The sequence below is a fragment of the Brachyhypopomus gauderio genome, chromosome 7, assembly GCF_052324685.1.
Source record: "Brachyhypopomus gauderio isolate BG-103 chromosome 7, BGAUD_0.2, whole genome shotgun sequence".
NCBI lineage: Eukaryota > Metazoa > Chordata > Actinopteri > Gymnotiformes > Hypopomidae > Brachyhypopomus > Brachyhypopomus gauderio.
In genome coordinates, this window is record NC_135217.1 from 27,263,634 (window position 1) to 27,284,951 (window position 21,318).

The 21,318-nt window shown below is 42.8% G+C and overlaps 1 protein-coding gene across 6 annotated transcripts in view; it reads right to left on the reverse strand.

The window, feature by feature from the left end:
* Positions 1-21,318, reverse strand: part of adam22 (ADAM metallopeptidase domain 22) — a 65,685-nt gene that overhangs the window by 3,043 nt on the left and 41,324 nt on the right. For 2 of the 6 annotated variants that reach the window (XM_077012903.1, XM_077012906.1), the window contains 24 exons: positions 19,707-19,776; positions 19,283-19,356; positions 18,401-18,475; positions 18,200-18,271; positions 17,104-17,273; positions 16,861-16,945; positions 16,686-16,776; positions 16,311-16,362; positions 10,846-10,945; positions 10,377-10,448; positions 10,135-10,227; positions 9,875-9,955; positions 9,674-9,724; positions 9,325-9,388; positions 9,129-9,234; positions 8,838-8,957; positions 8,252-8,420; positions 7,938-8,049; positions 6,507-6,597; positions 5,175-5,228; positions 4,741-4,926; positions 3,049-3,149; positions 2,866-2,932; positions 236-359 (listed from right to left, as the gene is read on the reverse strand). In XM_077012903.1, the coding sequence (XP_076869018.1) occupies positions 236-359; positions 2,866-2,932; positions 3,049-3,149; positions 4,741-4,926; positions 5,175-5,228; positions 6,507-6,597; positions 7,938-8,049; positions 8,252-8,420; positions 8,838-8,957; positions 9,129-9,234; positions 9,325-9,388; positions 9,674-9,724; positions 9,875-9,955; positions 10,135-10,227; positions 10,377-10,448; positions 10,846-10,945; positions 16,311-16,362; positions 16,686-16,776; positions 16,861-16,945; positions 17,104-17,273; positions 18,200-18,271; positions 18,401-18,475; positions 19,283-19,356; positions 19,707-19,776 (2,280 nt within the window). Of the gene's footprint in view, positions 1-235; positions 360-2,865; positions 2,933-3,048; positions 3,630-4,740; positions 4,927-5,174; positions 5,229-6,506; positions 6,598-7,937; positions 8,050-8,251; positions 8,421-8,837; positions 8,958-9,128; positions 9,235-9,324; positions 9,389-9,673; positions 9,725-9,874; positions 9,956-10,134; positions 10,228-10,376; positions 10,449-10,845; positions 10,946-16,310; positions 16,363-16,685; positions 16,777-16,860; positions 16,946-17,103; positions 17,274-18,199; positions 18,272-18,400; positions 18,476-19,282; positions 19,357-19,706; positions 19,777-21,318 lie in introns of those variants that run through there. The other 4 variants (XR_013132435.1, XM_077012904.1, XR_013132436.1 and 1 more) reach the window with 4 other exon arrangements.

Below are 21,318 nucleotides of genomic sequence, written 5' to 3' on the forward strand. Positions count from 1 at the left end.
ATGAAAAATGTATGTCAAGAGCTAATTTGTTTCTCCATAAGGAAAAGATCATAGGTCATCATATAAAAAAGTATTAATATTTAAAAAATATTCATCACTTGTTGCTTTAAAGCTGCAAAATGTTCAGCAGTTTCAGCAGGTCATGATAACTATCGACCTCTAGTGGACAAAGTCAGCTGGGGCTTCTTTAAAAAAACGTATCCGACATCCTTTGACAGCGATTGCTTATTCTCACCCTGGCGCTCTGTCTGTTTGCCTTCCTCTCTTCGTCCGGGAGCGGGGGCATGGGGTACGGGTATCTTCGGCTGGACGCGATGGAGCCGGTGGAGGACGAGGGGGACTTAGCTGGCGACAGCGTTCTGTGGAGAAAGGTCACCAGGGGTCAAACCCGGCATTACATACATCACTTTTCACCCAGTGTATAACATGCAGGTCAACAAATATTGCAGGTCAACAGCTGTCACCTTTGACCCCTCACTGAGGTCAGAGGGAGGTTTTCCAACACAAGTCATCAGCGAAAATGACTGCCATCAACCGTCCTCATTGTATTTAAATGGGACAACTGCACTTGTTACGACTAGCGTGGAGGAGTCACTGTGCCCTACAACTCTCTGTACTATGAGGTTTCACACAACACAGCAGACCTGATGATGTAAATAAGGACTAGCTAGCACTCCACACACAGTATTGGTGCTGCTCAATGATGTCATGAAAGACAAGACACAAACACACACAAAGCAGAACGAACGCAAAAATAGCAGAAGAGGTTTGAGAAAAAGCGGTAAGTACAAAGTGAAACAGAAAGCAGAGGAACCCAGCTCCACTCACAGACTGCTGCCGTGAGTAACTGTGTGACATGTACAGATGCACTCGGGGCATCAGACCACCCAACTGGGCTGCGTGTGGGATGACCATACGTTCCTCATACCAAAGTGCTTATTCATTACCATAATTGACTGCAATAATTAGCATATGGTCAAATGCATATTTATCTCCACCAAAGACTAGGCCGATACATTCTATTGACACATTTATCACTGTTTGTAAATAAAACCCTTCCCACTATAACTTCAGTATCTGTGCAGGTTTTCTGGGCACTCTGAAACGGCATCTTGAGGCCTGGTCAGGAGGACCAGAACATCTTTCATATCTGCATTTACAGCTTCAGCATTCGGCTTTCATGATCAGTATAACAGAACATACTCCCTGGGAATCGAACACACAACCTCGGTGTTGCTAGCTACCTGCAACTCAACACCATCTGCAACCAGCCGGGGTGTGGAGAACACCGACAATCAACAGCTCTGGTGAGCAGATTCTTAGATTGTTATATCATCTGCATTTACAGACAGTTTGGTTAACTGGAGCTTCACCAAGAGCTCTTACGGGTCTGCTGGTTACATGCTTACACTCATCAATGTCTTTTGTGAGTTTCATAAGGGAGACCTCTGAGCCATTGTGACTTCTCTGGTAAGCTTTTTATGCCAAGAATATTTCCTTTAAAGGAAAGCACCCCGTTATTCATGGGTTCAGATCTAAGAAAACTGCAAACAAACAAACAAATAAACATATGAATGAATAAATAAACAACTAAATAAATAGAGAAACACGGCAGAAAGAGGGCTGTGAAGCAGACTGAGGTAGTACCTAATATAGGCTCCCCCAGAGTTTTTATTGACATCTTCCACCCATTTAGTTACATAATAGTCTGTTTTGGAGCAAGGGGTTAAATACCTGCAGGAGGAGGTGGGATAGGAGCGATGGTGAACACAGGAGGAGAGAGAGAGGAGGTGAGAGAGAGAAAGTGGAGGAGAAGGAACAGGTGAGGAGAAAGAGAGAAAGAAGGAGTTGGTCAACAAGCCCAGCACCTGAAATTCCCTCACGGTCCACCAAGATGCAAGTGAGAGAGGCGAAAATAATGGAAGCAGATTACATTAACTTAATTTAGTACAGGCAGTAACAGGATGTAACCCACTCTGGGCCTGGACATTACAGGTGTTACAGTTAAGGGATTCCTGTTACATCTTCCTTAAAACTAGTGAATGTCTACCATAATTAATGCAGTTTACAAACAGAAGAGACCGGAATTGATTATCATTTACAGATGAAGCTATAATGCTTGCAGTAGATAAAGGCACAGTTTTATATCATTACTGATAAGCAAAAGGAATTTCACCGGCGTGGTTAATTTGACCCTGACAGGTGGTGCTTAATAGTACTAACATGAATACTAGGTTAGGTTACTGCATGGGACGTTTCTATGATTCTAAGGAGTCTGATATGCTCTGCGTGGTTTCACAGGGGGCTCAGTTGCATTTTGGTTTCGGTGGTATTTCTTTCAAAGCAGATTTTTCCTGCCATTTCGCAACATGCATTTTGAAATGGTTTACGAATTGGAGAGGAAGGAAGAGGCCAGAGTATGAGGTCGGACTGTGCGTTCCGATCCCAGAGTGAAACATGGGCCCGACTGCCATGCTTCCGGCTCCAAAGAACAGAAAGCAATCAGAGGAGAAGCAGAGATCACTGCGGCGCAGAGCCGGACACGCTCCACGCGAGGGGTCCATGAATCGCTACGCTGTGGTGCTGGAGACATTCCACGTGAGCCTTCTAGAAATCGCATTGCCACTTGCATTCCGTGTGAACGCGTGCCGTCGTTTCGCCACATGCAAATAAAACCTCGTAGAAACTTTCAAGGATAAAAAAAAAAATGTAAAAAAAGGTCACGCATCTCAGGTCACGCATCTCACGCATCTCAGTGTGCATGCAAACCCACGTTGCGGGGCAGGTGGAAGCTAGCTGGACTACTGGCAACGTGAACCGAGCTTCCTGCTCTAAAGCACGTTAGCATGGCCGCTCGTAACTTACTCTGTGGAGTTGGAGCGAGGGCGGAACTTCTTCCCTTTCAGCTTCTTACGGCCGCCGCTGATATGCCCTGCAAAGGAGCGGGAAAATCAACGCGTGTTACACGTGTTGTTACACGTGTTGTTACACGTGTTGTACACATAAGAAGGGTCTAGTGAAGTAACAGTGTGGCGGTTTGTGCGTTACCTTGCCATGAATTGCTCCTGGGTCGTCCGTTTTCACAGATATCGGAAATATGTTTGGCATCTGGGATTCTCTCGCTCCAGGAATGAGACAAGCCATTGGACCTTCACACCAAAGTAACAAACCCAGAAGCACAGTTACAACCTAGTGCATGAGCACCGAGTCGTCCCCTAGGCCAGATTCAGCCTGTCTCTGTGGCTTGTACAGTGTCTCACAAGACAAACACATCAGAACAGCGAGCTTGGCGAGGATGATGCGAGAGGCGCGAATGACGTGAGCGGCACAGATGGTGTTAATGGCAAGAATGGCGTGAATGACAGACATCACATGACTCTGAAAAGCAGGATGGAGAGAGGAGAGGAAAAAACGAGATGAAGCACAAGAGGCGGCCGTGAGCCCGTTACCGTGTGACAAGGAAAAACGGCACGACTGAAAGCCCCCTCTGGCTCGAGAGACAAAACCACCATCACTTACTTACTGTGGTCATACTGTCATTCAGCTGATATAGTAACCTGCTGTGCTGAGACTTACAGTAACAGAGAGAGAAGACAGCGTCGTCAGGTCCAACAACAAGTGGAAACCAACTGCAGCAGACAGAGAGTCTGAGTAACATGAAAACCCCTTAACATGCTATAAGGTCTTAAGCCGGGCTCACCCTGTATCGTAATCATCCTTAATTATGTTAGGTCAAATTGAAGGTCAAATCACTCATTGCGTATACTACTCAGTTTGTGAGTTTTGATTGGTGGGAGCAGAATGCGCAGGATGACATCATCCGCAGCCGATTTAGTGCCCCGGATGACTTTGGTGTTCTGTCGGCGTCAGAACACACCGAGACCGAAATCGCACGGTATGAGCGCTCCCTCCTGGCCCGTCAGCAGGCCACCGGCGAGAGGACATCAGTGGGTACGGGGAAACCCGCGGGACAGCCACGAATAACGCCATGGCCAAATCGGCTCTACCACGAGCTGAACGTGACCTCGCCTGGAGTGAAACGGACAAGGAGCTACAGCTTCCTGATCATGCTCATCCATGATGTAAACAGGATGTACTCGTTTCCTTAATTGTCCTAATCTATAATTAAAGAATCTTTATCTTTTTATAGTCTGTCGATATCACGCAGAATTTCCACCATGATTTTACTGCCATCATCTCATACAGACCGCACAGTGTAAGCCCGGCTTTAGAAGGTCTAACATTAAGCCTTAGAATTAATTTACTTGTAATTGAGTACAGGTATATACTGAAATATATAATACAAATCTAATATAAATGTATAAATAAATACTGCATTTAAAAAAATCTTTTCTTAAAATATGAAAATATTTTCATATGAGTATCACCTACATGCCAAGTGTCTGAAAGTCTAAACGGGTCTAAAAGTTCATGACTAGAGGCCAACACCAGCTTTGAACAGTTCTGTCATGACTAACAAACCTGATTCGGTTGATTGGTTATTTATCACCAATTTGACATGTTTGATTTGGCCACGTGCAAAAGTGGGACCGGACCTGAACTATGAACTATGAAGCTCCGCCCTAAAGTGGGCAGGACTGTTTTGGACATAGTGTGTCTGAATAATGACCTTGTTGTTAACCTTGTGTTTTGTTTTCTTCTCAAAGACACGTGCAGTTGGCTCTTGACCAAGGCTGAGGATGACAATGGGATGAAGAAAGGGTGGAAACAGGAGCACACCTGAAGCCGAACAGTGAGATGTTTTGGCTGATGGAGGGAATGGAGGTGTAGATCTGCAGGTGTGACAGGTAGGCGGACCTCTTCTTGGAGCTGCCCCCAGAGTTGGAGCTCACACCCTGGGGCACGTCGCTGTAGAACGAGTCCCCGTCGCCCGGCTTCTTCACATAGTCACCCGGCGGCATTTGCCTGGTGAGGAGCAGCACCGGGGTGAAAGGTCATGTGTGAAATGGACAGTTACATTTGACTGGGAGAGTCAAGTTTGGTGAGGGTACCATCAGAAATCTAAAATAACTAGTCTAAAATAATCAGTGGTGCAAAATATTTTTCCTGTTAGGTTCAGCTTTTGAGAAGCGTAGGCAACGATATATTTAACAACACAAGATCCTAGATGATGCGCACACAAGGAGATGAGAACAAGAAACCAAAGAACAAACCGACAGAATCTTCGATGGACTTCGGATTCTGCGTACTGCCGTTGTCTGTAGTTCCTGCATATGAAAAATTAGAGCCATGTCAATCAGCTGTTCAGGGCTGAACACCTGTGTGTCTGCCTGTGTGTGTGTTTGCCCGTGTGCGTGTTTGCCCATGTGTGCGTGTTTGCCCATGTGTGCGTGTTTGCCCGTGTACGTGTTTGCCCGTGTGCGTGTTTGCCCGTGTGCGTGTTTGCCCATGTGTGCGTGTTTGCCCATGTGTGTGTTTGCCCGTGTGCGTGTTTGCCTGTGCGCGTGTTTGCCCGTGTGTGCGTGTTTGCCCGTGTGTGCGTGTTTGCCCGTGTGTGCGTGTGTTTGCCCGTGTGTGCGTGTTTGCCCGTGTGTGCGTGTGTTTGCCCGTGTGTGCGTGTGTTTGCCCGTGTGTGCGTGTGTTTGCCCGTGTGTGCGTGTGTTTGCCCGTGTGTGCGTGTGTTTGCCCGTGTGTGCGTGTTTGCCCGTGTGTGCGTGTGTTTGCCCGTGTGTGCGTGTTTGCCCGTGTGTGCGTGTGTTTGCCCGTGTGCGTGTTGTGTGTGCCCGTGTGTGCGTGTGTTTGCCCGTGTGTGCGTGTGTTTGCCCGTGTGTGCGTGTGTTTGCCTGTGTGTGCGTGTTTGCCCGTGTGTGCGTGTGTTTGCCCGTGTGTGCGTGTGTTTGCCCGTGTGTGTGTGTGTTTGCCTGTGTGTGTGTTGTGTGTGCGTGTGTGTGTGTGTTGTGTGTGCGTGTGTTTGCCCGTGTGTGTGTGTGTTTGCCCGTGTGTGTGTGTGTTTGCCCGTGTGTGTGTTGTGTGTGCGTGTGTGTGTTGTGTGTGCGTGTGTGTGTTGTGTGTGCGTGTGTTTGCCCGTGTGTGTGCGTGTGCGTGTGTTTGCCCGTGTGTGTGTTGTGTGTGCGTGTGTGTGTTGTGTGTGCGTGTGTGTTGTGTGTGTTGTGTGTGCGTGTGTTTGCCCGTGTGTGCGTGTGTTTGCCCGTGTGTGTGTTGTGTGTGTGTTGTGTGTGCGTGTGTGTGTTGTGTGTGCGTGTGTGTGTTGTGTGTGCGTGTGCGTGTTGTGTGTGCGTGTGTGTGTTGTGTGTGCGTGTGTTTGCCCGTGTGTGTGCGTGTGTGCGTGTGTTTGCCCGTGTGTGTGTTGTGTGTGCGTGTGTGTGTTGTGTGTGCGTGTGTGTGTTGTGTGTGCGTGTGTGTGTTGTGTGTTGTGTGTGCGTGTGTGTGTGCGTGTGTGTTGTGTGTGTGTGTGCGTGTGTGTGTGCGTGTGTGTGTGTGTTGTGTGTGTGTGTGTGTGTTGTGTGTGTGTGTATCTCACTGACTTGTAGCCCCAAGCAGAGATGGCCAGTATAAACGCCAGGACGAGAATGGAGCCAGCAATGGCGCCGATGATGATGTTGGTGCCGGTGAAACCTGCATGAGAAGCAGCTGGTGAATTATTCACGGGGCGGGACACGGGCGGGGCATGCGGTGCCATACTGAGGTGATCATTGGACAGAAGTTGCCACACCCTCAGCTCATCCGGCTGTTTACTTCAACACCATCCAAAAACGCTTACATCACACATAAAAACTGATGGGTATTGGTTACATGTTCCATTTCCCAACATACTTTTAGATCAAAATCTCTGTAGTCTTCATTTTGGAACTTTAGACCAATTAAGAGTATATTTACTACAGTCTGGTAAGAAAATGTTTTAGAGACCCAATGTTTTTATAGAATATGCTTTAAATTAGCCTTGTATATAGTTACACATAAATTGGATTTAAGACTAAAGCATATTGCATTGACTGCAATAATGAAATTAACATAGGTTCACAAATTAGAATTAGAAACAATAAAGAAATAAATAATTAGGGAAAAATTAATGAATAATAACTAAATAAACAGAAAAAGATCAATCACAACACAACAGAACACATCCCAAATGCACAGGGAGACGCGGAGAACGGAGAACGGAGAGGAATGTGAGAAGGAAGAACTGAGAAACAGGGATAACACCCAATAACAACCAATGATGATACACTCAAATCTGACCTCAATGAAATCCCCACGAAAGATAGGAGCCTGCCCACGGAGGACGAGCGCGTGAGAGCAAACGCAACGGAACAGAAAGACACGGAAAACCTCTTGGCCGTGTGAAATTTTTCGATAACATGTATTGGTTGAACACTGCTATGAATATGCAAATTAGAAGTACATGAGAGGTGAGTAATTCCCATGCCCAATCACGACCATCTCCTCTGTGCTCCTGGTGAGGGCTGGTGATGTTTCTAGCCGTCAAGCATATCAGAAAACCACTGGGCACCTCTTTCGGGCTGAGCCGCAGCTATAGGGTTGGAGATGTCGATATTGCCGCCTGGTGAAGCTGTTGTCTGGTTAGCAGAGTTCCTCTTACTGTTGTTCTTGTCACATCTTTTCCCTGAATTTCTATTTTCATTAATGTATGTTTTCTTGAAGCAAATCATTGCACTACTTCTGTATACTACTGCGATAAAATACATCCATTCTTTTCTGGAGAACATGCTGAGAATATGCAGTAGACACAATTACTATCACATCCATTTGATTGAACCAAGGCGGAGGTGAACTGAAATGGGCTGAACCCAAGCTAAAAGGAGGTGTTTCCTAACACACTGCTACATTCATACGGCTGCTCTGTCTTATATAAAGTACTACAAACATCTGTCAGTCAGGTTGGAGGTCTATTTTAATAAGTGCGAGGTGTGTACTGAAGACTCTGAGAGGCTCACGTGTAACTGGGACTGTGGGCCGTATCATCATGTAGCTGAGAGGAGATGTGGAGTTGCAGTCTTCCCCTGCCCAGCCCAGGTAACACACACACTTCAGCTCATTACTGCACACCTGCGATGAGCAAGACACACACACACACACACACACACACACACTTCAGCTTGTTACTGCACACTTGTGATGAGCGAGACACATCATTAGACACACACTCAAACACACTTACCCCATGTCCAGACACATCATTAGACACACACTCAAACACACTTACCCCATGTCCAGACACATCATTAGACACATGCTCAAACACACTTACGCCATGTCCAGAGCAGATGACCCGGTCGTTTGTTCCGGGACAGGTGCTGAAGTTGAACTCTTGCACTGGGAGGCATTTGTGGTTGAAGCAGATGCGTTCAGTACCACACGCTGTGCCGTCTTCCACATAACCCAAATCAGTGTCTCCATCGATCACCACGTGACCTCCACTACACACACACACACACACACACACACACACACACACACACACACACAATCAGTAGGGAATTGTCCATCAGGACAGCTTCTCTGTTCTATTCCTAAAGTGTGATATTACAGTGCAACACACACCTGATTCAGCTCATTCACTCATTACCAAGCCCTCCATAAACTGAATGGGGTGTAAAGCACCCAGCTGTCGAGGGCACGGGGACCGGGGCACTTCATTAGGGCAAGCGCAGTCTTTAGAGGATTACTTCATGTTGCATGTGTGTGGGTGTGTGTTTGTGTGTTTGTGTGCGTTTCATGGTTGTGTGTGCGCATCTGTGTATGCATTACTGTGGATGTGCGTGTATAAATGTGTAATTATGTGTGTTTGCTTGCATACACTTTATGTGTTTGTGAGTGTGTGTGTGTGGTGGTACCTGCAGTCCAGTGATGCACTGTGTTGAGCTACAGAAAAGGAGGTCAGGCCTCCCTGCAGCTCCCCGAGTCTGGGAGCAGGTGAGATGTTGGAGCACAGCAGGTACCCGCACTGTACATCCCTGAAACACACACACACACACACACGCGCGCACACACGAACACACACACACGCGCACACACGCACGCACACGCACACACACACACACACACACACACACACACACACACAGCCCGTCACACGTGCCCGTGCTGCCCACACACAGCCACGCTCCCTCAGACTCCACACTTACTGCTTTTTGCACTGAATCCACGTGTCCTTGTCCTTCCCACAATTCCCCTTCTCCGTCCCCTCAATGTTGAGCTTCTCGTAGCAGAACTTATCTGCAGATGTTGCCTCTGGAAGAACCACAACATGGGTCCCTTTAACATCCAGCCTTCTCTCCACCAGCTCTGGAACTGCTATAATTAACTTCTGTTGCCACTTACTCTCTCCCCAGATATACTTGCACTGCTTGTCTTTTGTTTTACATCTGCCATTAAAACACCGTCCCTGGGTAATGAGAGACATAGACAGGCCCATAATATACAAGAGTTTTACTCCATGCTCATGTGCTCCTTCTAGTATGCTTGTGTCAGAGGTTTTCAGTCCAGGCCCCGCCCACTCCTCAGCCAGCTGATGAAGACCTCTGCAGCACCAGATTTAATGAGGAGCTGGAACAAAATGAAAACCCGGACTGGCTAAGGATGCCCAAGGACTGGACCGAACCCCTCTGCTCTTTATTCAAATGTAATAAACCAAACAATAATAAATAAAATGTAATAAACAAATATTCACCTGATCTTTTTCACAAGTGTAGCCATCCATTTTGTGTACATTTGGAGGGCACTAAAAACAAAAAAACAAGCACAACATAGAAAAACATGAAAAAGTAGAATAACATATCACACTGCGCGGTGTGGGTTCACAGCAACAGTCCGCTTGTTGTCACATTAGGGCTGAATTACAGGTGTATTTAGAATGCAAGAGTGCCATCACCTGGCTGGAGTTCCCGGTGCAATTTTCTGGTATATCGCAGTCATTTACTGCCTCTCTACATAACATACCCATAAAGTGCATCTAAAAATAGGACACAATATAATCAATATACAAAAGTCTATACTCGAACACACACACACACACACACACACACACACACACACACACACACACACACACACACACACACACACACAAATACCTATACTCAAAAACACATCAGTAGGTACATTGTAACACTTGGAGCTCAGCAATTATACCTGACAGTTATTACAGCAGAGCCCGTTACTGCATTTCGAGCCTTGAGTCAAAGAGCACTTTTTACAGCAGTTATCCCCTTCTCGAGCACACTCCTGGGAGGACGACAAACAGACAGAGAGAGACAGATAGACAATAGAGCGGTAGACAGAGAGAGATAAATATGCTATTTTGTGATTCTCTTGGACAGGCGGGGAATTGGAACAGGCATGCAAATTTGCTGGATCCCCAGAGAACACCTCACCGCTGGGCTTCCACAGTCACACTCCTCTCCTGGCTCCACGAAGCCGTTCCCACACTCCGGAGGATCCAGGAGCTACAGAGAGGGACATTTGGAAGATGAGAGGCTGATGACGACAGACAGTGATGCACCAAAGGCAAAAAAAAATACATAAAGAAAATAATGACGCTGTATTCAAAGATGCTGTTTATGGCATAATAAACTGGCCATTGTGTAGTTCATATAATTTGCCTGATTATGATGGTCATTTTAGACCATTTTGTTATTTATCAGGAACATCTGATATTAGTCATGAGGTTCACGCAAAACGTGAGAATTGTTCACAGTACATATTGCAATTCGCAAATTATTGCAGTATTGCCGAGATTGATATGGTAATAACGCCAAAATGCACAACCTTATAATCATCCCATGAAACTATTTTAATGCACACGGTGCAAGTAGGGCAGTGAGACCAGGGAGCCGGGCTTACCTTGGAGGGCTTGTTGAAGAGACACGCTCCGCCACCACTGTTCAGGAAGTTGTGGTACTCCTCCACATTGCAGTCGGAGAAACGCTTGGGTAGGTAGAAGCTGTCGAAGAGACACGACAGAGACACCGAGAGCTAAGGACATGACAGACCTCCGGCAGTCTCAACAGAACTCATACCCTGCATTGACACTAATCCCACTTACAACGTATTACCTCACTAATTCACAGTCCAGAGGACAGTCTCTGTAGTTCTTATTGCAGTTCATGATGGATGGAATTTTGCAGTAATCCCAAGTTTATATCTAAATGTGGGGTTTTCGGAGCTGAATGCATTTAGCACTAAGACTGGCCTGAGATTATTCATGCCTAAAATTAAACTTAAGATAACTGATCATATGTCACATATAGAATATGAAAGGTTTAGCACAGCATACAATTTGAGATTCTGGAGATTCACGATTTCTGCTGTCAGAGCTACCAGTCTCCCTGAGTTCAGATCTCAACATCAAGCTATCAGAACAGCTGAGTTAGAAAAGACCCAAACACTCATACACACAAAAACCCTCTTTGGAACCAGAAGATGCACACGGACATGAAGAAAACTGTAGACAATTAGCAGTAATCAGAGCAACACTCCAGTCTACAACACTTCTCATTTGGCATGAAATACACATGAAGACACTGAAAGACACATAGCTTGGTCTTTGTCTTCACTTGTAGGGACCAGACGTGAGGATGCATTTCTAATGCAGCACTATTCGATTTACGTACGTCTCCCAAAGCAGTCAGCACTAGTGAAGCGGTTGTCAATCTCAATCTCATTACAGACTAGCCTACTCCTGCTGCTTCGTCTTGCTTGCCAAGTGTGAGGCAGAACGCCAAGACAATAATGCATACCGCTTGGTCCTCTGAGCAATAATGCACCACCCAAAAGTGTCTGGTCATAAATCTCATTTCTCAGTCCAGCTCTCCTCTAAGACTTGCCTTATCTATGGCTCCAGGAGACTAGCTACGTAATTGTTTACGGCAGTCATATGTAACTGACATGGAAGATATATTTGCCAAGTAAAACTGATATTAATCAAAGTTAGAATAAGAAAAATTTTCCAATAATTCTTCATGTACACAATCTGAACTAAATCTTTTTTTACACATGACCACCTCCTTTTGGAGAACCCCCCCCCCCATGATATTAGGCCTATATAAGGACTTTCATCTGTTCTGTGGAGCTTACCTAGGTTCATTTGAGGACTAAAAAGCAATATGATTCTTTGACACTTAGGCTACAGAAAATGTGTTAAAAATGACATTGCTTCTAGAAGATTTGACATATCTAAAATGAAAAGTCAGATTTTAGATTTTAAACTGTTGTATAAGTCCAATTCTACTTTTTACAGTGATTTACTTTTGTGTAAAATCTAGTTGGAGTTCATGAGTTCATGTTCGTTAACTGTTAGCTAGTTAGCTTACTAAGTAACATTAGCAAGTTTGTTTTAAATAGACATTCATGATTTTTTGTGGTCAGAGGTAGAACTAGTAAACATTGGTAATTTAATGGTGTGAAATCTATGTTTGTGTTAGTGATAGCTAACCTACTGTTAAAGTAGCTAGTTTCCAAGCTAGCTAACAGCTTGCTAGTTGTGTAATTTACCAAATGAACTCGCTAACGTCAGCTAGCTGTATGTTTAGCTAACCTAGTGGTGGTTCTAGCGAACTGCGAATATATAAATTTGCATTACACAACCAGTGTTGCCAACTCCTCAGTAAGGAAAGTAGCTATTGGTTGTCCTAAAAGTCGCTAGAAGTCGCTAAATGACGTCATCACCTAATTTGCATAATACATGTTTTTTTTAAGCTCTAAAGGAATAACGTTGGGAGAGAAAATAGTGAGTAAAAAACACACTAAATGTTAGAACTACAAATGAACAACATCTGTTGCCTTTGAAATAGGCAGTCACTTCTCAAAAGAACTACATGACTAATGCTGTGTATAAATCAATTTTACATAAATTACATAAATAATTTTTTTGCTGTGTTGTTAAATGTTAGTATAAGAGTAGCAGTTAGCAAGAATTAATGAGGTGACGAATGACTGAGACTGTGTGAGGTAAATGCAGTGATTTATTTTCGTGTCTCACTGAAGACTAAAGCATTTATATTTACATCCCGCTCTGTAAATACGGTGCGGGGCGTCGGCGGCAGCTTTGGGCATGCGCGGTTCATTTGCAGTGTGGACGTGGAGCGGTGAGGGTCTGCTCTGAGTGTGAGACTGCACTGAGTGATGTGGGCGGGGCTCACGGCATCACCCGCCCCAGAGGACAGCAACTGAAGAGCGTGTGTGTTCAGAGTCTCCAAAAGTCTCCAATAACACCACAAAAAGTCGCTAAATTTGTCGCTAGTCGCTTTTTACTACAAAAAGTCTCTAGAAGGTCTGAAAAGTCGCTAAGTTGGCAACACTGATTACACCTGCCAAGCTTAGGCAGTTGTGTCTTGTGAAGAGGACCCTCCCCATTCACGCCTAATCGTACTAGCTAGACTGCTTCTAAAACTTTGATAAGTTAATCTATCTATTAACCTACTTAGCTATGAGGGTATATTGCATTAACCTTTAAAATGCAAAACTTCAATTCACTTAAATACATATGTTTTCCTTTCGTTAAGAAAAACTATTTATTTTACTATTAACATTCTAAAAATAACTTAATCGTTTAAAAAGACACAAATTTACTATAAAACTCAGACAGGAGTGTACAGCCCCAGATCAACTTTCAGTACCTGCAATCAAGCCAGTTACAGGAACGATTATTGATGCAGTAGGAGTTTATGTAATAGATACATAATGACTTTTACAAATGGACATAACTGCCCTCCCCCCTCCACTACCATTACAAAATCCACCTTGCTTACCTGCTCGATCGCAAGAGATCATTCACATACCTGCACATAGGCAAGTTTTCGCAAGAGTTAACAGCATTAGAACACGACCGAGCAGCAAACCCCTCCACCCCAAACTGATTTCTGTGAGATCACGCATGCATGTATGCGTAACTTAAAACCCACAAAGAGTAAAACATCCATCGATGAAGTGGCAGCTTAGAGTACGCATCTCTGGAATGCCTGTGATATTTAGGTCAGTAATCTTGGAGTTTTAAGCTCTTATAAAAACTTTAAGTAACTTAAGTGTATGTGTGTGTGTGTGTGTGTGTGTGTGTGTGTGTGTATGTGTGTATGTGTGTGTTTGGGAGGTGGTGCTCTGTGGCTTCCACAGATGAGACAGTTTAAAACAATGGTAAGGAATAATGGAAAAATTGGACTAGAACCCCAGAACCTGTCTGTAAAAGTGTGAGAGTTATCAGGCTTTCTCAACTTCAGAAGCCTCAAATTTGGACCCCTTAAAAAACCCCAAATGGGTTGAGCTTAAAGGACTCTATAACTCCTGATTGGTAGAAAGTGACTAACCCCGACCACCTCATCTAAAGAGAACATAACTGTACTTTTCATAATACTTTAGTTTAAGGATCCAACACAAGTGACATTCAATAAAGCAGAACAAAGCCGTGTGTATACAATAAGAATGGTGAATGTTGACTTTTCACACAGTGCCACTTGGGTAAGACCCCTGAGCAGAAGTATCGCATAAGAAGCTGAGCACACAAACACACAGACTAAGTGACACAGTTGAGTACATCTCAGCCAACGTGCTCTGTCACCAAGCCCCTAGTCACCATGCCAACCGTCACAAGTTCTGAGGTGAGTATGTGGGTCCAGTGCGGTTTTCACCGCAGTCAATCTTTGTCACATCATCATGGCTATTTGATAAAAGAAAATGTACTGATTCACATTGGAATTATGTCCCAAATGGAAAGTGCTGATTCACTGGTGGTGATGCTGCGTATATGAAATTCCCTTGGGATCAGGAGAGCACATCACAAGGCAAGAATTCACAGCCAAATAACTGATATGAAAACCAAGCCGCTCCCCAACCCCCTCTCCCAGTCTTAAATGTAGAACTCAGTAAAAAGTAAAAAAAAAAACTCAGTTTACTGTTTAAAGTTTTACTCAGCACAATTACCTAGATAATTCAGGTAGCCTGTTTGTGAAAACGTCCAGGATTACTAAACCCGAAGTGCCATCGTATGTAGCAATTAACCAGGATAAATAACTTCCAGCACCTGCTTTGTGTCTTCAGAAATCTGTTAACCTCATGGATGCCATAACCAGTGACACGACTTGTGAATAGGGGCTTTGTGGCAGAGGATACTGAACGTAGCTCTGCCAGCTTGAAGATTCTCTCGAATATGAATGACCTTGCACACCGTTTCAATGTGTTGAAAATGATTTTAAAGCTCTGAGCTGGGGATCCTTATCAAAATCCCCACCGGCTACAACTCATTAAACAAGGGGAAAAAAAGAGAAAACAGGTAGACATGAAACACATTTAAAGAGACTATAGAGAAAAATACAGAAAGCCCAAACTGCACTGTATCTTTCTCTGATCTCTCTCTATATTGGTTGGGGTGGAGCATTGAGGCTCTTGGCCAAAATGCTACTGGATGGAATGCAGAGGGCGGAGATGACTGACGGCCCTCCCCGAGCAGCTGATTGGTTGAGTAAGTAGTGTGTCACAGTCAAGCTTCTGCTCACCTGCTGTCCCATTCGGGATTGAGGGGAAACGCAAAAGGTATTAAAAGAGATGGGTAAACACACACATACTCACACACACAGACATAAACACACACCGTCACTACGCAAGTCCACACAGCAGTGTGAACAGGTCAAGGGACAGAGGCTGCTGTAGACATATTTTCAATATATACATACATATATATGTATACACAGTGTACGCACTGTGTGTGTATTTATACAAGATACACACAATATACATTCACACAAAATATATGTTCACACACAATGTATGTATTTGTTGCTAATTCAACCACATTAGAATTATGTCCCAAAATGGAGGGCTGACTATTCCTTTACAAAAAGTAGATTCCTTAACTAACAGAGACTGGTAAACATCTACGGTAGCCTCCTTAGGACAAGACATACACAGAATATACAACAACACCAACACCAACACTTTCTCAAGGACGTTGCATTCAAGTTTATTTCCACAGCAGGGTGACTCAAGATTCTAAATCCTTTGAAAACATTTTTGAAGCTCCTTAATGACTGACTGTTACACTGTACAGACGTTCTGTCACAGTCACAGACTGTATCTGTTCTGCATCCTATTTAATTTACTGTCACCTGGTGGTTACATCTGTAAAACTGCACTCATATTTGAGACTAACGAGCCTTTGAAGCTTTCTGTGGGACCATCATGAACTGGAAAGTGTTGTACACTGGGAAGATACACATAAGCAAAAACTACACTCATTGGTTGTTTCAGAAGTTGTGCCTGAGTTAATGTGTGAATGTGTAAGTGTGTCAGTTTGTGTGTGTGTTTGATTAGAAACTTACCCAACATCATCCATTATGCAGCCAGTCCACTTGTCATCACACTTGCACTCCCCTGTGGAATTACAGAGATGTTACAAGAGGAGTGTGTAGGATTGCGTGTGTGTGTGTGTGTGTGTGTGTGTGTGTGTGTGTGTGTGTGTGTGTGTGTGTGTGCGCGTGCATGTGTGTGAGTCAATTCAAGTCAAACTGATTTATATAGCACTTTTTATAACAGCTTTTGTCACAAAGCAACTTTACAAGCCCCTGTGAGCAAGCCAAAGGCGACAGTGGCAAGGAAAAACTCCCTCAGACCATGTGAGTGCATGTCTAATCTCAGACACAGGATTTGATTGGAAATAATTTGAAAACTAGTGCCAAGAGTCTTGACAAAAATACCATTTAGAATCCTTTTCTTGTCAGAGAAAATACCAACGTTCTGTCCAAGTGACTGTGCCAGAGTGATAGCCATCTCCTCTGTTTTTCCATACTGAGAAACAGAGGAAAGACAATTAAAAACATACATATCCAACACTTACAATCACTCCCATGTGTCATTTGCTTCAACAGTTACCTCATTAACTCCTCCTCCTTTAGTCAATGAACAGACCCCTCCCATATAAGAGGCTCCTCCCCAGCTGCTATGGAAACGGTTGCCCCTGAAGTCACAAAGGGAATTCATTAGATGTGCCCTTTTACTTGATCATCAAACAAATGGCTGGTGTATGGCATATTTGTAGAGTTATTACACACACGTGTGTGTGTGTGTGTGTGTGTGTGTGTGTGTGTGTGTGTGTGCGCACATTCAGAAACCTACGAGAAGAGATGGACAGAGTCACTCTTCTCCTTGATGAAATCTCTTCTGTATTTCATGAACTCTCGAAGCGTGATCATGGGGTCATCATCATTTATATTGAACCTGTTGTCTGCTGCCCACGTTTCCATGGCAACCAGGACAATTCTAGTGTTCAGCTGCTCTTTAAAGATCTGAGGACATGAACCATAGACAAATGTTATCCTACTAGTTTTTGAGGGAGTATTACAAAGAAAACATTCTTCATAGTTAGCATTTCACATATAGATTACACAATACTAAAAGAAATTATTAAAACTCCCCCATTAACAGTAGGATAATCCTTTTTGTCTCATGGATATAATGAATCCATGTATTAATCCTTCTCTTTACAAGTGTACTCTCATAAGATATTAATATTAAAAAAATTAAAAGATGTGGTTGAGGTCAGCATGACACCAGCATTATGCCAAGCACATCTGTCACACACCCCAACCCCCCCCCCCCCCCCCCCCCCAGTCCCAACTGAAGCTGTGGCCCACACACATAAGTCAGAGAGAATTAGGTCGGTCATGAATTATTACCTTTTGTTGTGTAGTGTTATGGTGGAATGTGTCTGTCTAGCATAAGTACTGTCTGTTTGGCAGTCAACAAGTAAAACAGGATTTACTGACACTAAACCCCATTTGCAAGTCTGGATTTGTTTTTATTTACTGTTCAAACCACCATTTTGAGGGTGATGTTTAGGCACTAGGCAATAGGCAGCCACAGCTAAATACCAACGGCCTCTCGCTGAGTGTCTATGTGTGTGTTTGAGAGAGAGAGAGAGAGAGAAAGAAAGACACAGAGAGAAGACAAAGAGAAAAAGAAAGATTTTGTGAACACATCCAATTCTCACAGGCAGTTTGAGGGTTTCACATGACAAGGGTAACTGTTAGCTGCTAATAAATGTGTAGAGGCTGGGGCTGTGGCATTAGAGTGTGTGTTTAATGTTCTTTCCAGCTTGGAGTCAAGCACGTACTGTACCAGCTTTTAGAATATGGAAACCAAGTCCAGCCATTACTACATCATAAGACATCAGTGAAGACATACATGTAAACAATTTAAGCTTTATGCTCACCAAATCAGCCATGTTCACAACTGACTTCGCGTAGTTGTTTGTTTGTCCAACTGATAGTCTGTGCTTCTTGAACTACGAGAAATAAAAAACTTCATTATACCTCTTTATAAAAAACATGCAATTATAAAAACCACAAACATTAGTTAAATTTACAATATATTTCTAATTTAATAATGTGATCAGGATAACAATGTACTTTACCATCAGGTGATCATTAATAACCATCAGCTCAATGTATTTAGTCTCATCTTGGACACTGCGGGACATTCTTGATACCTGAGTGACAAATGTGACATTAAAAAACCCTCAAATGCCTTCAGCTGTGAAATATGTGAGCACTGTAAGTGTAAATGTTGTTGCAGTGCACAAGATTGGTCTCGACACCAAGATATCAATGGTATCTGTTTCGTCTTGATCTCAAGGTTAAAAATAATTAATATTTAAGATTTGTCTGTTTATGCACTTTGTAAACTGTTAATCACTGTAAAAATTCATTTCATATTACTGATAACATTACATAAACGTAAGTTCTGTAGGCTAGTCATGTGTCATGCTAGGCACACACACAAATTAATGGATGGTGGCTTCAAATAAATTATTAAATACATAAAGTTTATATATTCTGTATATTCAGTTAACCTTAGAGTCTGAATAATGTCTATACAAGTAGGTAGAGAAATGTTTTAACTTTACCATTTGCAGTTGGAATTAGACTACATTAGATATATAACTGAATTGTTTGTATCTGTTTCATGTAATATGGACTACAGTAAATAATATAATAATTGAAATAGATTATATACTATAAATTATAATTTATTAATGTATACTGTACTGTATAACACATTTTCACAGACACAGTATTCACACTCTCTTTACCATCCCGAGAAGCAGCAAACCTCTATATTCTCAGTGTTTTGAGAAAACAGCAAATGAGGGCAAAATGAAAGAGAAGAAAAAAAGTCTCATGGCTTTCTTGCTATTTCGACAACAAGTGTTCACAAGAGTGAAACGGTTTTGCAAGATGAAGCAGAGATACACTGCCTGCCGAGTATAATTTAGACCAGGAAAAATAAAACATACATGTCTCTTTTTTCTCCTGTGACCTGCACCAGGGAAGGGCGGAAGGTTTTGGAATGGTGATTCAGCGAGGTCAACTACGGAGAGATTCAGAGGGAACACAACCATGTCCATTTGAATCATTTGGCGAGCTCTCTTTTCCAGAGAATCGCATAACAAAAATGTGCAAACAGTAGGAGACAGTTATACAAATATATATGCACTTGAAAGGATTTGTAATCTAATATAATTTTATCTTGGCTAAAACAATTTAGTAAAACAATAGTTCATTCATCACATGATGCTATACTTTACATATACAATGTATTATGTTACTGTGTTTTATGATTAGATATCATCTAATGTATAACATCCATATTTTATAATATTTATATAATTCTATTTGCTTAATTAGACTGCCATGTTGTATAAAACGACAAACACTCACGTGGTGGGACATAGTCTTCTGGAGGCTGGAAACCAGGAGACTTATAAATCATGTGCACCTTGACGTCCTCCTGCAGAGAGAATGAAAAGTTGAGCTATTTCACTATGAGAAAGAGACAACAACAAACACATTACAACACTAATTTAATACCATAATCTAGCCTAACACAGCCGATCAACTTTATATAGAAATCTGTAATACAAATTTATATTTTACTCACCAAAATTGGCATACGAAAATGAAAAGTCCATTGCAATGCAAACTAAATATGCGCTGCAAATACGCAAGGCAAATTCATCAAAATGACAACACGTGCGTGACATTTGGGAAACTTTGGGAATTCAGAAATTCTGCAAATCCAGCCACAACACAACAGACGTGTTTCTGGACGAATGATTTTACGCAGCGACTGTAGGTTTTTAGCCATAAACAACAGTTGTGTACTGGGGTAAAGTTGGTTTCACCTTCGCATATTTGGAATTATTTCTTCATACTTTAAGACAGTATCAGCAAAAGTGCCAACATATGCAAATTCTCATTTATGGAAACCAAAACAAACACCTAAAATTTGTTTACATCAGGAATAGATATTTGAAATTGTCAACAACATGTTATTTAAAATGTACTAATGATGCAGTGTCTAAGGCACCGTCTACAAATTACCTTAACATGGACGCAAGTGGCGGTAGTATAGGCCCCAGAGCACTGTGCACTGTTTTTTTTTTTTTTTGCAATAATTTCTATAGCTTTTAAACGGTCCATCATAAGACCACCAAAGAAGTTGTATCACATACAATACCTACATCTGAGTTGAAGGTTGTTATTTAGGATGCCCTTAATATATCACAATTTGTTTTATTGTCTTATGATTGCCTGTTTAAAAGCTATTGAAATTTTGAGACAACTGACTACCACAAATAGGTAATAGGTAGAAATGCACTTTGTGTAATACAACTTGTTTGGTGGTCTTATGATTGACTGTTTTAAAGCTATTGAAATAATCAGATAAAAACTGACCACCACATATAGGTAAGAGGTAGAAATACCCATATCTGAGCTGTAGGTTGTTATTTAGGATGCACTTTGTGTAATACAACTTGTTTTGTGGACTTCTGATGGACCGTTTAAAATCTATTGAAATATATCAATTGAAACCCATATCTGAGTTGTAGGTTTTTGTTTTGTTTGGCCTAACCAGTTGCAGCGTTTCTGAATTTGCAGCGCGTTTCCGAAATGTAGCGCACGCGTTGTCATTTTGATTTGATTAATTTGCTTTGCGTATTTGCAGCGCGTTTTTCCTTTGCAGCGCGAAACGTGGCTTTCAGGGCCACCGTATTGGCACCTGTAAAAGCTATATGTAAGTCTGGCACACAGAATGCATGAAATTCATCTTTCCTTTTCTTTGAAAAGAAAGGATGTGCTGACTATTGAGAAATGAAGTTGTTTTCAAACCGTTACAAATATCCTAACTGACTAGCAGTGGCGTCTTGCCCATAGAACACGAGTGTTCCCTGTTTGGTGGGCGCCACCCCAAATGTAACCACGTAATCACACAAATCATGAATTTTCACTGGACATTATTTTTACTGGTTGCACCCATTGACAGTAAAAA